Source organism: Symphalangus syndactylus, chromosome 4, assembly GCF_028878055.3.
Source record: "Symphalangus syndactylus isolate Jambi chromosome 4, NHGRI_mSymSyn1-v2.1_pri, whole genome shotgun sequence".
Taxonomy (NCBI): domain Eukaryota; kingdom Metazoa; phylum Chordata; class Mammalia; order Primates; family Hylobatidae; genus Symphalangus; species Symphalangus syndactylus.
Window position 1 is genome coordinate 87047240 of NC_072426.2, and position 16601 is coordinate 87063840.

General features: G+C 40.8%; 1 protein-coding gene across 11 annotated transcripts in view; it reads right to left on the minus strand.

The window, feature by feature from the left end:
• Positions 1–16601, minus strand: part of BMPR1A (bone morphogenetic protein receptor type 1A) — a 174675-nt gene that overhangs the window by 42721 nt on the left and 115353 nt on the right. For all 11 annotated transcript variants that reach the window (XM_063638136.1, XM_063638134.1, XM_055275474.2 and 8 more), the window contains one exon: positions 8421–8637. In XM_063638136.1, the coding sequence (XP_063494206.1) occupies positions 8421–8487 (67 nt within the window). In that variant the 5' untranslated portion in view covers positions 8488–8637. The remainder of the gene's footprint in view (positions 1–8420; positions 8638–16601) is intronic.

The following is a 16601-nucleotide window of genomic DNA, read 5'->3' on the forward strand; positions in this document are numbered from 1 at the left end:
AATCCCAGCACTTTGGGAGGCCGAGGTGGGTGGATCACCTGAGCTCAGGAGTTCAAACCAGCCTGGCCAACACGGTAAAACCCTACTAAAAATACAAAAATCAGCCAAGTGTGGTGGTGTGTGCCTGTAATCCCAGCTACTCGGGAGGCTGAGGCAGGAGAATCGCTTGAACCCAGGAGATGGAGGTTGCAGTGAGCTGAGACTGTGCCACTGCACTCCAGCCTGGGCCACAGAGCAAGACTCTTGTCTCAAACAGAAAAAAAAAAATCATATGCTCAAACAAAGCAAAGTTTACACTGTTGAACTCCTGTTATTGCATTATGATCAGAGTATGTGGCCTTTGAGGAATCTTGTTTTTTGTTTTTTTTTTTTGTTTTGAGATGGAGTCTCACTCTGTTGCCCAGGCTGGAGCACAATGGCATGATCTCCACTCACTGCAACCTCTGCCTCCTGGGTTGAAGCAAGTATCTTGCCTCAGCCTCCCAAGTAGCTGGGATACAGGCGCCTGCCACCACGCCCGGCTAATTTTTGTATTTTTAGTAGAGACGGTGTTTCACCATGTTGGCCAGGCTGGTCTTTTTTTTTTTTTTTTTTTTTTTTTTTCAGACGGAGTCTCACTCTGTCGCCCAGGCTAGAGTGCAATGGCATGATCTCAGCTCACTACAAGCTCCGCCTCCTGGGTTCACACCATTCTCCTGCCTCAGCCTCCTGAGTAGCTGGACTACAGGCGCCCGCCACCACGCCCGGCTAATTTTTTCTATTTGTAGTAAAGACGGGGTTTCACCGTGTTAGCCAGGATGGTCTCTATCTCCTGACCTCGTGATCCGCCCACCTCGGCCTCCCAAAGTGCTGGCAGGCTGGTCTTGAACTCCTGACCTCAAGTGATCTGCCTGCCTCAGCCTCCCAAAGTGCTGTGATTACAGGCATGAGCCGCCGCGCCCAGCCAAGGTATCTTATACTTAACTGAAATATTATTTCAAAATTACCCACGATAATCCAAGAGTGACATGGGTATGGGAGAAGTGCATGGGGGTAGAGAGGAAACAGCCTTGGTCATGAGTTAATACTGTCAAAACTGAGTGACAAGTTCATGGAGTTTCATTATATTATTCTCTCTACTTAGGCATATGCTTGAAATAAGTATTTTTCCTATAAGTAGTTTTTGATGGGTTTTTTGTTTGTTTTTTGAGATAGTGTTTTCGCTCTTGTTGCCCAGGCTGGAGTACAGTGGCGTGACGGCTCACTGCAACCTCCGCCTCCCAGGTTCAAGCAATTCTCCTGCCTCAGCCTCCCGAGTATCTGGGATTACAGGCATGTGCCATCACACCTGGCTAATTTTTTATATTTTTAGTAGAGACGGGGTTTCTCCATGTTGACAGGCTGGTCTCGAACTCCCGACCTCAGGTGATCCGCCTGTCTCGGCCTCCCAATGTGCTGGGATTATAGACATGACATGAGCCACCGTGCTAGGTCTTTTTTTTTTTTTTTCCTACATGTAGTTTTTAAAATACTTAAATAAAACAATAATGTATTCTCACAGCATCCAAAAAAAAAAATTGAACCCCACATGTAAACCAAAAAGTCCTCTTTGTGCCCATCTAATCCCCCTCCCACTCCTTAAACATAACCACTATTATCTGTTTGGTGTATATGCTTCTTGTCCTTTTTCTATTCATTTACATATATATGTTTATAAATGAAGTATTCTTCCAGAAAACTTTTTATTTTATTTTTTTGAGACAGGGTCTCACTCTGTTGCCCAGGCTGGAGTTCAGTGGCCCAATCTCGGCTCACTGCAATCTCCACCTCCCTGGTTCAAGCGATCCTCCCACCTCAGCCTCCTGAGTAGCTGTGACTACAGGCACATGCCACCATGCCCGGCTAATTTTTGTATTTTTAGTAGAGACAGGGTTTCACCATGTTGGCCAGGCTGGTCTCGAACTCCCGAGCCACTGCACCCGGCCAGAAACCTTTTATAAAAGTAGAGAAAACTGTACAATGAACCCACACATGCCCATACAGCCCAGCTTTTATAATGATCAATTCATGGCCCTTCTTGTTTCACTCCCTCCCCCTTTCGTATAATTATGAAGCTAATACCAGATATGTCCATTTATCTGTAAATATTTCAATGTGTATCTCTAAAAGAACTTAAAAAAAAACACAATTATCACACCTAAAAAAATTAATAGTAATTCCTTATCCTTACCAATATCACCAAACATCAAGGCAATGTTCAAACTTCTAATTATATTATAAATGTTATAAATTGCTTTCTAATTTCCAATTGTATCATAAATATTACAAATTACTTTAGTAGTTTCCTTGAATCAGGATCCAAATAAGGTTCACACAACACAGCTGGTTATCTCCAAGTCTCTTAATCTACCAGTTTCTTCTTCCTCTTCCTGCCCTTGAGATGTACTTGAAGACATTGGGTAACTTGTCTGGTATTTACCAGTATAGTATTTACCACAGTCTGGAATTTCTGATCACATCCTCCTGGCATCATTTAACATGTCCTCTTGTTCTCTATGGATTTTGTAAACGGTCATTAGCTCGAGAGCTGTGCTGTCCAATATGGTAGCCACAAGTCACATGTGTCTACTGAGCGCTGAAATGCAGCTGCTCTGTATGTTGTGGGCAGGAGAGAACCAAATGCCTGCTTATCTCTGTTTTTAAGGTCTAGATTCACTAATTCAATTGGCATAGTATAAAATAATATATCTAATCCTATCATTTGTCTTTTTTCTGACTTGGAATACATCTATGAGATGCTTTCCTTCACCTACTAATTGGATACAGGTGGCACAGTTCATGTTAGAAAGGCAAGATTAATGCTTGATTTCCCCCACTATTTACCAGTTTTCAAAATTAATGACCTCATTAGCATCTTTTAACAGTAACCAACTAGTTTTGTTTTCTTTTTTTGAGACAGAGTCTTGCTCTGCTGCCCAGACTAGAGTGCAGTGGCGTGATCACTGGCTCACTGCAGCCTCAAGCTCCCGGGCTCAAGTGATTCTCCCACCCACCTCAGCCAGGAATACAGGCACACACCACCACACCCAGCTAATTAAAAATTTTTTTTGAGGCCGGGCGCGGTGGCTCACGCTTGTAATCCCAGCACTTTGGGAGGCCAAGGCGGGCGGATCACGAGGTCAGGAGATCAAGCCCATGGTGAAACTCCATCTCTACTAAAAATACAAAAAATTAGCCAGGCGTGGGGGTGGGCGCCTGTAGTCCCAGCTACTCAGAGAGGGTGAGGCAGGAGAATGGCGTGAACCCAGGAGGTGGAGATTGCAGTGAGCCGAGATTGCGCCACTGCACTCCAGCCTGGGTGACAGAGCAAGACTCCATCTCAAAAAAAAAAAAATTTTTTTTTGTAGAGACCAGCTCTATGTTGCCCAGGCTAGTCTCAAACTCTTTTTTTTTTTTTTTTTTTTTTAAAGGGACTCTCAGTTTAGCTGTGGATGTTCTCAAACTCTTGAGGCTCAAGTGATCCTCCTGCCTTGGCTTCCCAAGTGTTGGCATGTACAGGTGTTAGTCACAGCCCCCAGGCCTAACTAGTTTTTTTCTTAAGTGTTATTATAAACACATGGATTTAAACATATTTGATTTGTTTGAATCCACTACAATTAGTATTCAATTCAAACCGGTCACTGAATCCTTTGAACTTTTCCTTGCTTTCTGGCCAAGATACCAAGATCACCTTGCTCTTTCCCTGCCAAACTTAAACTCAGTGATTTCTCCAAGGAGTTCTAGATTCTTAGTGAAAAAAGATAATCAGATACTACAATTGGGTTGTTACAGGTGCTTGTTGCAACTGGGCTGGTCAGTGTAAAAATATATGGCTAAGAAAGCAGTTTTGCAACTTGCTTTTTTCACTTTAACTGTATTCATCCATTAAACCAAAATGTACTGAGTAACTACACAGTGGTAGCCACTGTTTTAAGCCCTGGGTGACTAGAACAGTAAACAAAACAAAGTCCCATATCTATTAAAGCTTACGGTCTTGGATGGAGAAAGACAATAAAGATGAATAAATACTGACACTTGGTACTATTTTAATATTTATTCATAGATAAGTGCTATGATACCAAATAAAGCAGGTCACTTTCTAGCATGGGAAAGGAGCAGAGTGCCTCAGAGCGGAGGTCATTAAACCAAAGGCCAGGAGAACAGGCAAAGCAGAGGCCAGTGGCTAGGTCAGAAATTCTCAGAACATACATCCAGACAAGATATTTAACTGTGTTTAATGGAATGAAACCAAAGAGACCAGAGCAAACAGAATGTAGGACTACTACAACTTTACAGGAACTGTACTGCCAAAGATATCCCAAGCTGACTCAGTCAGGCTGTGAGTTTTCAATCCATAGGACAATTTCCAGTAATCAGACCTCCATACTAACAGAAAGCAGGCCGCTAAAGTTGTTCAGTCTCCACAAAGATCATCCTCCACTAATTCCATCTCAGATGTGACCATGAAGGCAGAAACACTAGCCAAGGAACACCAGAGACAAGGCAAATCCTCCCAGAAAATAAAACTGGAGGCTGACAAACAGGTTAAGCATCATTAATCTACATGCTATGGAGCAGTGAATACTGAGGTTGTTTCCAATTTTTCGTCCTCTGAATGGGAGTTTTATATAGTACTTATCCCACTTCATCTTTATCACTGGATACCAGGTATACTGTGCACCGATAATTGCTTTTAGCCACACACTGCTGGACCATGAAGAGGCACCTGGACCTGAAGGAGAGGGCTTCGCACCAGCCAGAAGTCCTGGATTAGTAGCTGCGTGTACTAAATGGATGCAACTCTGGGGTATAGAACCCTTTGAAAAGGAACTGAAAATTTCATAGCAACGTGAGCATTTTAGCATATGATGTCAGGTCGACAAATGTGGTACCCAGCAACAGATACTCTTATTCTTCTCCTCCTTCCCATGCTGGCAACAGGCATGTGCACATGTACACACACATTAAGAGTCTGCCCCTCCTCCACGTGATTCAGGGAAGCGCAGCCCTCCTACTCTCAGCAGAGATAATTGTTGGTCTAATCCAACAATTTTAGTTCCATTCCCCTTGCCAGTGATTTAACACAAGAGCATATAATGAATTTTGGCCACTAAGATTAGAAGGAAGTCTGTTGGGGAGAGGAAGTGAGTGAATGGGGAAAGATTTATCAAATAAAAAGAGACACAAACAGATTTCCCTCTTCTTTAACTGAGCATTGTCAACTCAAGCTTACCTCATCTGCATGTGATGTCTAGTCTCTCAGCAGCCACACTGTGACACTGTGGCTAACCTGACATTTAGAGATGGCACAGTTGAAAAGACAAAGAACTTGGGTCTTGATGAGGCACATAACCAACTACAGTCCCCTTATATACAGACTTCTTGTGTGTTACTACATTCTCCTTATTGTTCAAGCTTTTTAAAAAAAAAACAAAAATCACCTAGCCCAAAATGTCATGTTTAAGCTCTTTTAAATTTTTTTAAAATTATTTGTAGAGGAAAACATTCTAATTGATGGAAAAAATTAACTCTCTCCCCAATCCTTTTAGTTGTCCAATTGATACCTATTTTCCCCCTTTTCCCAGCTAACCACACTCTGATTTTGTTTGGGGGAATAACACATCCAGCCCTAGGCAATGGATATAGATTAAGCCAATTGTGACAATCCTGTTTCTCTGTTTTCCAGTAGATCTTGCTATTAGGAATGATTAAGACTTAAGATAAAATCTGTGACACTTTTGCTTTCCTGGTATCAGGTCTAGTTGAGGCCAGTGCTGACCCTTTCCCAGTTTTACCTGCCTCAAATGCAGATAATAGCCACTTGGAAACCACAAGGGAAATGTCAAGAAAATTACAGACATGTTAGCCTTGACACTATTCAATAACTGAATGTACAGCAAATCTACCACCTATGTTAAAAATAAATCTCTATTGAAGTCATTATTAGTTACTTAAAACTAAAATCCATTTCTGAAATTTGTGACAAAATCCAAAAAAGGGACTACATATCTATCCAATATTAATATATCCTGTTGTAAAATTTGTGACCAAGTCTTAAGAAAAAAGAACTAAGTATCTATTAGCTGTTAATATCAGATGACTCATTTTTCTATTCACACCTAAGTAACTTTATCTCAATGTAAAGCAATTAAATCTATACCCTAACAGTTGATGGTCAAAACATTCTTGTTTATATCTAGGATAAGCATTATTATTTCTATTTTACATCAAGGAAACCAAGGTACGGGTAAGTTTATTTTCCTGAGACATAATTCAAAACAAGATAAAGCTAGAGCTAAAGTCAAAAGTTATTTCCATTAATACCATTCTACAATCTTTCCTAATGATCTCTAAGAAATAACTTTTCTACATTGGTTTTAGCTTTAAGAGCAAACATTTTTGTATGTTATTTGAAGCAACTATCAAAATAATTTTTTTAAAGGAAATGTAACAAATTTCACTCTTTATCAGAGAAATGTAATTCTTAATAAGATCTTTTGCTTTACATAGTAACTAATTACCAACTTATTCCATCTAATAAAAGTTTATTATAGAACAACGTGAATTGGGGCGAGGACTGAGAATTTTGTATCATATTGCCTATGTGTGATCTAAATAGATTTTTAAAAAATTTATGCCAAAATGGAGATTACCTGGAAGTGAGGTAGCAAATATAATATTACTATGAATTTAACTCATCTTCAAAACTATAGCAGCTTTGGTTGATGCTGATCAACAAGGCATGTAACGGATATTGAAGTAAAGGTATTGTACTAAATAATTTGGTGTTTCACAAGAAAAAGTGGCTTTTGCTAAAGGCTCTGTATTCTGAGCATGGTAATACTAAGGATATTGTGGTAATACTAAGGATATTGTTGTAATACTAAGGATATTGTTATAATACTAAGGCAAAATAAAAAGAAGCTATAGATTTCATTCTATGTTTGTGCTTTAAGATGAAAATATCGGCCAGGCACAGTGGCTCATGCCTGTAATCCCTGCACTTTGGGAGGCCGAGGCGGGCGGATCGCGAGGTCAGGAGATCGAGACCATCCTGGCTAACATGGTGAAACCCCGTCTCTACTAAAAATACAAAAAATTAGCTGTGCGTGATGGTGGGCGCCTGTAGTCCCAGCTACGCGGGAGGCTGAGGCAGGAGAATGGTGTGAACCCAGGAGGCGGAGCTTGCAGTGAGCTGAGATAGGGCCACTGCACTCCAGCCTGGGCAACAGAGCAAGACTCTGTCTCAAAAAAAAAAAAAAAAGATGGAAAATATCAAAAGCTTTATGGTGTTAATCATGTTTCTTCTTAACAGCAGATATTAATCCAGATCACTGTGAACAAAACATTAGGAAAAAGCAACCTGTGAAGTAAAAAACTTGTGAACGAAGACATCCAGTAAGTTTTATCTAAAATCCTCTTGCAAAACAGTACTGTCTTTTCAGCTTAAAATATTATCCTGCTTAAACCATACAGGAAAAAGCTTATGTGCAAATACAGGCCATCTGGTCCTAAGAGTCATCACAATAACTTCCTGTTTGGGAGTTCTAAGCTGTGAACACATAGTAGCAAAATTACATTATTGGTCATAAACAAACTGTCAGTGCTCTGAAGAAATTTTAGTATTCAGCACAGACAAGTGCCAGTTATCTTTCTAAACTCTTTTAACAACAATAAAATGAAATTTTTTGGTGGGGGCGGGGACAGAGTCTTGCTCTGTCGCCCAGGCTAGAGTGCAGTGGTGCGATCTCAGCTCACTGCAGCTTCCACCTCCCAGGGTTCAAGTGATTCTCCTGCCTCAGCCTCCCGAGTAGCTGGGATTACAGGCCCCCGTCATCACACCTGGCTAATTTTTGTATTTTTCGGTAAAGACGAGGTTTTGCCATGTTGCCCAGGCTGGTCTTGAACTCCTGACCTCGTGATCGGCCCACCTCGGCCTCCCAAAGTGCTGGGATTACAGGTGTGAGCCACTGTGCCTGGCCAATAAAATGATTTTTCAATTATTATTTACACTTACTCTTTTTTGTATTTTAAAGGAGACAGGAATTTTGAAGCTCAGCCTGGACTACCTATTACCCTGTCTTTCAGCCACTAACTGAGGTGGCTTTACATACTTTATCTCATTTAATCCTCACAAGACCTAATGCTGTGTATCATCACGCCTATGTTGTGAAGGAGAAGATAGACTCAGAGAGACTGAGATTTCAAAAATACTTGAAAATGTTTCCATCACAGCCAAGTTAAAAAATTATTTGGCACGTGTTTCATCTTTGCTTCTTTCCTAAAAGCTGCCCTAGTAGGCTGGGCCTAACTATTCAAACAGGGATGAGTTGAAAGAACAGAAGCAAGAAATAGTGCTTTTTATATACACACATACATTACTAAAATGAACACTGATTTACCTTGAACACGAGAAATGATGAACAAATAGGCTCCCAATAATCTGATGTAAATGTATAGCTGAGTCATTGTTCAATTGTAATGTTTCCTGTGTACTGTCACCTTTAATAATTGGTCTTGCTACTTCACCAATTTAAATGACTATCATTCAGTGATCTTCTTGTAAAAGATTGCAAGCACTTGACAATGACTTCAACTCCCACTGCTTTCTTGCGACTCCTAAAAGACAAAAATATTTAAAAGGTAAGGAATACAACTGAATTTTGGAAATTTTTCAAAACTAAAAAGGAAACAAATGCCCAAACACACCTTTAACAAATACATTTTAAAAGATTAAAGCTATCCTTGCTTTTTTTTTTTTTTTAGGCACTATAATTTCAAACTTCAAATAAATTGAGGCTGCAACCTCTCCTGACCTCAGATTAGCCATATGTACAACAAGGGAAGTATATTAAACAATCTCAGTAGTCTTTTCTGGCTGTTCTAAAGTAATTATTTTATTAATAACATGAAAATTCCCAACTATATTAAGACTTAAACAGGAAAAGTTAAATTTAAAACATAAGGGTAACCATTAACATTCTTGCAAATTCTAGTAGATATAATGAAAACACCTTAAGTCTTTCTAATAAATAATTTATTCTATAGATAGAAGAGGAAGCCGACCTAGAAAATTACACATATTTATTCATTTTATTTTATTTTATTTGAGACAGAGTTTTGCTCTTGTCACCCAAGCTGGAGTGCAATGGCACCATCTCAACTCACTGCAACCTCCGCCTCCTGGGTTCAAGTGATTCTCCTGCCTCAGCCTTCTGAGTAGCTGGGATTACAGGTGTGCACCACCACACTCGGCTAATTTTTGTGTTTTTAGTAGAGACAGGGTTTCACCATCTTGGCCAGACTAGTCTCAAACTCCTGACCTCAGGTGATCCACCTGCCTCAGCCTCCCAAAGTGCTGGGATTACAGGTGTGAGCCACCATGCCAGGCGAAAACTACACATATTTAATTAAAGAGTGTGCTTCATCATTAAAGGAAAAAAAGAAAAGGGAGCCAGGTGCAGTGGCTCACACCTGTAATCCCAGCACTTTGGGAGGCCAAGGTGGGCAGATCACCTGAAGTGAAGTCAGGAGTTCAAGACCAGCCTGGCCAGCATGGTGAAACCCCATCTCTACCAAAAATACAAAAAATTAGCCAGGCATGGTGGCAGGCGCCTGTAATCCCAGCTACTCAGGAGGCTGAGGCAGGAGAATCACTTGAACCCATGAGGCAGAGGTTGCAGTGAGCCGAGATTGCGGATTGTGCCACTGCACTCCAGCCTGGGTGACAGAGCAAGACTCCATCTCAAAAAAAAAAAAAAAAAAAAAGAAGGCCGGGTGCAGTGACTCGCGCCTGTAATCCCAGCAGTTTGAGAGGCTGAGGTGGGCAGATCATGAGGTCAGGAGATCGAGACCATCCTGGCTAACATAGTAAAACCCTGTCTCTACTAAAAATACAAAAAAATTAGCCAGGTGTAGTGGCAGGCGCCTGTAGTCCCAGCTACTCAGGAGGCTGAGGCAGGAGAATGGCGTGAACCCAGGAGGCAGAGCTTGCAGTAAGCTGAGACTGCACCACTGCACTCCAGCCTGGGCGACAGAGCGAGATACCATCTCAAAAAAAAAAAAGAGAGGAGAGGAGAGGAGAGGAGAGGAGAGGAGAGGAGAGGAGAGGAGAGAAGGGAGGGGAGAGGAGGGGAGGGAAAAAAGCGGTATCTTAAAAAAAAAAATATTTCCTAAAATATTGCAAATTTGACTTTATTAAGATAAAACTGAACTTCTAATATGGATGACACGAAACATAATCTCTCCAATTAAGGTTTGGTGATTATTAATATAGACAGTGAACTTTTAAAGGCCTCAAAGTAAAATTGTTAAATAAACAATGGGGGAAAAGGCTAATTAGTATCAAGATATATATCATTCTACTTTACCCCCATCCCATTGTTTCAGGTGGTTTGATTTTACCGACTTTCAGCTTGAACTATTCCTGAATGACAAAGATTTTGCTTATTTATGACTCAATGACCCTGGTGTGATTTCTACATTAATAACCTGAGCTTTCTATTTTATAATATCTAAGTAAGAATTTTCACTTTAATTCGCTTTCCAAAGTTATTTACAGTACTGAGGCAAAGAAGGTTTACAATAAGGTTATCGTTTATACGTGTACATTATATGTGGCTTCGTTCTAAAAATCCCTGCAATCTCTTATTTCTGTAATATAAAATTGTTTCCCATTACATAACGCTGAGAGAAAAAGATGTAAAGTCTAAAATAACTATAGAATAATGTTTGCCAAATGATTTAACAGCATTTCTTTGAAAACTTCTTGAAATAATTCAACTGTCATTCTAAGGATATATGTTCCAGGTTTCCAATTCAAGAGAAGTTTCCAGTATATTTCCAATCCTAATCTCTCTTCCTCATTTCAATTTTCCCATTAAATATTTCTACTAGAATCACACTCCACCTGTCTAAATCAAACCCACACCTTTCTTGCTTGCTCCTCCTCCTCCACTGGCTACCACTCTTCAGTGACCATGCCAGAAACCCTGGCTTTGGTCCTGCCTCCCTTGCTAGGTCTCCACCCTTCCCCAGATTTTCACTTAATAATTTACTCACTTATTCACCAACAACATCTTTTTTTTTTTTTAATTTAATAGGGGTGGGGGCGGGGGAGTCTCGCTATGCTGCCCGGGCTGGTCTCAAACTCCTGGCCTCAAGCAATCCTGTGGCCTTGGCCTCCTCCCAGAGTGCTGAGATTACAGGTGTGAACCACTGCAACTGGCCTGCATCTGAAGTACATATTACCGACCCAATGTTAGGTACCAGAAATACAAATATGAGTATGGTTGTTCCTGCTGCAAGGAACTCACAGTCTTGGGCAGGAGACTGACCCCTATGCCTTGTTACATCTTTCATTGTCACTGTTTCCTCATCGGTTTATTTAAAGCTAATATGTGGCCTTGTCTCATTAGAGCTACAACCAAGGCATCCTGCAGAGCTGGCTGGCCGCAAGACTCTAAGTGCTTTCCCTTTCAGAGGAAAGGACTGTGTGTGATTCCTTCCGCAAAAACATCCATAACCCTTGCTACCCTGGCAGAAGTTCAAATTCTGGATCTGCCTTTAACTTAACCTCTCTGAATCAGTTTCCTCATCTTTAAAACTGGAATGAGGCCAATTGTGGTGGCGACCGCCTGTAATCTCAGCTGTAATCCTGGGCTCAAACAGGATCACTTGAGCCCAGAAATTCCAGGCTACAATGCACTGTGATCACAACAGTTAAGAGCCACTGCACTCCAGCCTTGGCAACACAGCAAGACCCCATCTTAACAAACAAACAAATCTGGAATGATATTTATTAACTGACAGTTATTTTGAGAACCAAATGAGATAATAGCAAACACATATTTAAAACAATTTTTAAAATAAAAAAATTAAATAAATTTAAATATTTTTAAACTTAAGGAACTCATATAAAATAATAGCTAACACATATTAACCTCTGTGTGCCAGAACTGTCATAAATGCTTTGCATATATTAAGTTACCAAACCATCAACCAACTTATTTAAAGGTTAAATTATTATTTTAATTTTAGAGATGAAGAAACAGGCAAGTAGACTTTAAGGAACTTATCAAAGATCACACAACAGGTAAGTGGTAGTCATAATTAAAATCAAGGAGGTCTGATTCCAGATTCTACATGTTAACAACTATCCTATACTTCCCTGACTGATTTTATATATATTATATAATGTAAATACACATTTTAAACTATTTAGGAGAGCCTGGTACATAGTAGGTGCTAAATAGAAGTTTCCTCCTCTCATCTGTGTTTACAACACACTTGCCAACCTGGCAAAGGAAGTCACTAACAGGTGCTATCCATAACAATTCAATCTGCAAGAAATTTTTAGAGACAAAAAAAGCTGTGATAACTTGTATGGAGAACAGCCATCAAATCTTCCCTGACTACGAGCTCAATACGTATTGGTATTGATGACGACTCCTAAGACATGCATGCAGTCTGAGAATGAAGCGAAATGCTGCTGTAATCAAACAGGACAACCATCTTACTTTATTCCACCTGGCCAGGCCTCCTAAGCACTTGAGAGAAGAATGACAGGAATGCAAAGGACAGGGCAACCACTCCACTTGAGATACAACCGAAAGAACCCAGGGGCTTTGCTCACAGAGTACATAAGGAATAAAGTTTGAGTGCATCTTTGTCAAAGACATGACCAACATGATAGAAAGGGAGACTGGACTAAATTTTTTTTTTTTTTGGAGGCAGAGTCTCACTCTGCTGCCCAGGCTGAAGTGCAGTGGTACAACCTCAGCTCACTGCCTCCTGGGCTCCAGGCAATCCTCCCACCTCAGCCTCCGGAGTAGCTGGGACCACAAGCACGTGTCACCAACCCTGGCTAATTTTGTATTTTCTGTTGAGATGGGGTTTGCCATGTTGCCCAGGCTGATCTCGAACTCCTGGACTCAAGCAATCCACCCGCCTAAACCTCCCAAAGTGTTGGGATTACAGGCGTGAGCCACCACCACCTGGCCCTAGACTAAATAATCTATGTTATCCCTTCCAATGCTGGAGTCCTATGGAATCAGTGTTCTTGCCATTGAATTATTAATTTATTCCCTAAATGTTTATTAAGTGTCTGTGCTATGCATGATTCTGTATTAGATACCAAGAATACACTGTTCAGAGCCAAACAGGCCCAGCCTTCATGGAGTTCAGAGTCATTAAACAAAACAATTAAGATACTCAAGACACCAAACAAGAAAACACAAATGATACACAATCATAACTCGTGGTAAGTGCAAAGGAAGAAAAGTGCCAGGTCCTGAAGGAATAGGGGCAGTGATCCCGCTCTAATCTAGATGGAGGGGAAAGGGAAGCAATGCTGAGAAGTGACCTTTAAGTTGAGATCTGAAAAACAGAGTCAGCCAGGCAAAGAAAGAGGGGAAGTTCTAAGCACAGGGAACACCCTGGGCAAAGATCTTGATGGAGAGAAAAGCAAAGAGAGAACAGTGTCTGAAATGTCGAGAATAAGAGATAGTGCGATGGGAGATGAGGGTGAAGGGGCAGAGAAGACAAAGACCAGATCAGGCAAGGGCATATGAAGGACTTCGGATTTAAGCCTAAGTGGGCATCATCTGACTTCTATGTAATGGACTGGAGGGGATAACAGCAAAAGCAAACAGATCAGTAAGCAGGATATTGTGGAAATTTAGGAGAATGACAATGGTGGTTAAGATTAGGGCAGAATCCGTGTGCAAATGGGTGAATTAAAAAAAAAAAGAATAGGGTGGCAGTGGTATAGTGGATGGACTCATGCTATACTTCAAAAATAATTTTTGGCTGGGTATGTGGCTCACACCTGTAATCTCAGTACTTTGGAAGGCTGAGGCGGGAGAATCACTTGAGTTCCGGAGTTCAACACCACCCTGGGAAACACTGCAAGACCTCATCTGCACAAAAAACTTTAAAAAATTAGCTGGGCATGGTGGTGCATACCCGTAGTCCCAGACATTAGGGAGGCTGAGGTGGGAGGATCTCTTCAGCCCAGGAGTTCAAGGCTGCAGTGAACTTTGATTATGCCACTGCACTCCAGCCTGGGCAATAGAGCGAGACCTTGTCTCAAAAAAAAAAAACAAAACAAAACTCAGTGGTACTTAGCAATGGATTAAATGTAGGGTAAGGGAAAGTGAAGTGTCAAAGAAGATTCCCACATCTGTGGCATGAACAGTTACTGAAGTGGGAATGAGTGATTTTGACAGGAGTGAAGAGATCAAAGGTTCAAATTTAGAGATCTGGGGTTACCCAAAGGGAATGTCTAATGGGCATTTGGTTATGAAACTTAAAGGACACATTTAGGGCTGAACATACAAATCAGTTATGCCAAAAGAACGGTAATATTCAGCTATGACTCTGGGTGAGATGGCCTTCCAAGAGAGTGAAAAGAGGGGAGGGCCCCAGAGCACCATTCGTCTAAAAACTGCATTAATAAAGGTGTTAACACCACATATATTGATGTGGCATTCACTGATAAAAAAAATAAATAATTTTTAAAAATCAGCTCCAGTATTTATTTGCTGTGTGATTTTGGGGAATTACTTAAGCTACCCAGGTCTTGGTTTCCTTCACCACAAAATGGGGATATTACTAACTCAAAAGAGTTAGTAATATTACATCTCAGTAAACATTTCAACAAATAGATGTAATTATTAATAACTGAGCACTTCTCCTTTGTCTCGTATTAACTGTTTCTATAATCACATAGCAAAATATTAACCTTATTTTTCAAAAATTCTTTTTTTTTTTTTGAGACAGAGTTTCACTCTTGTTGCCCAGGCTGCAGTGCAATGGTGCCATCTCGGCTCACCGCAACCTCCGCCTCCAGGGTTCAAGCGATTCTCCCACCTCAGCATCCCGAGTAACTGGGATTACAGGCATGCGCCATCACGCTCAGCTAATTTTTGTATTATTAGTAGAGACGGAGTTTCTCCATATTGGTCAGGCTGGTCTTGAACTCCCAACCTCAGGTGATCCTCCTGCCTTTGCCTCCCAAAGTGCTGAGATTACAGGTGTGAGCTACCACGTCCAGCCCTTTTTTTTTTTTTTTTTTGAGACAGAGTCTTGCTCTGTCACCCAGGCTGGACTGCACTGGTGCAACCTCTGCTCACTGCAACCTTCACCTCCTGGGTTCAAGCGATTCTCCTGCTTCAGCCTCGGAGTAGCTGGGACTACAGGTACGCACTACCACGTCCAGATAATTTTTCTATTTTCAGTATAGATGGGGTTTCACCAGGTTGGCCAGGCTGGTCTTGAACTCCTGACCTCAGGCAATCCATCCACCTCGGCCTCCCAAAGTGCTGGGATTACAGGTGTGAGCCATTGCGCCTGGCCACAATCATTCTTAAAATTATATAACATCTAATGATAAAATATATTTTTTAAATTCCTAAATGATTCATCGGAATTTTTACATTAAAAATATCTAATCTTGCAACGTGAAGAATATAAGGAGATGCATATATTTGACATGCTGCATAATCAAAATTTTTTAATCATGCTGGCATTTAAAAGCTATTGAATAGTTAGACGAAATAGGCATCTAAATAAATTTACTTCCCCTTGCTATATACACAGACTGGTACCGTTTCTTTTCAGGAAAATAACATTAAGGCAGAATTACTCAAATATAAATAATTTCTTTTTTAAATAAAAGATTTTAAAGCTCTTCAAACAGCAAGACAACTGAACCAACAGTTCAATTGGAACTTTAAAAAAAAAAAAAAAAAAAAACAGGAAAAGGCTGAAGTCAGCTGAAAAAACAGACTAAAGTCATTCTTTCCTCTTCCCGTTAAGCACCCCACCGTTGATTTTCACTTTCTAGTAGAGAAGTTTGGGAATTTCCAACAAGCTGGCCAGCAGCCAATTCCATAAAATAGCAAGGAGAAAACTCCCCTTTCCAGGGGTCCCTCCCCCCAGGCAGCTCCAGGCGCCTGGTCTGACAAGCTTTCTGAGAAGGAATAGACTCACTGCAGACTTCCTGGCTCCAAGGCCATTGTTCGCATGGCTGCTCTGCTCCTTATCCAGGGCCTGGATTAGCATAAGAATATCATCTTTTCCCTTAACAAGCAACTCATCCATTCCTTCCCGATCTCTACACTCCTCCCCATCAATCCTTAGACAAATACACACTTGTACAACTGGAGCAACACCACTCGCAGTTATTTACATCAGTGTAGAAAACAATATCCTCCAAATCTAAACATAAACCCTGAAGAAAACAACGTGCTTAGAGAGTTGTCTGAGTGTATCTGAGGTAATACACAGAAATCTTACCAAAAGGCCTGCCTTGGCGTCCACGCTGTCAGATCTTGCTATGGGTAAGACATTCATAACAGGGTCTTTTAGAAAGTTTTACAATAATGCCCGTGGGCCAGGAGCAAAGAGAGCCAACCACGCAACTAAGTGATGACCTAAAACAGGGATGGGGAAGTTCCACTGTATAAAACTTCCACTGTCAGGTCTCCACCACTTTGAAGTTACCAATTTCATCGCCATCGCAAATTACTTTCCAACTCTACCTTTCCCCATGCTCAATTATTAATTAACAATCAAAAGAA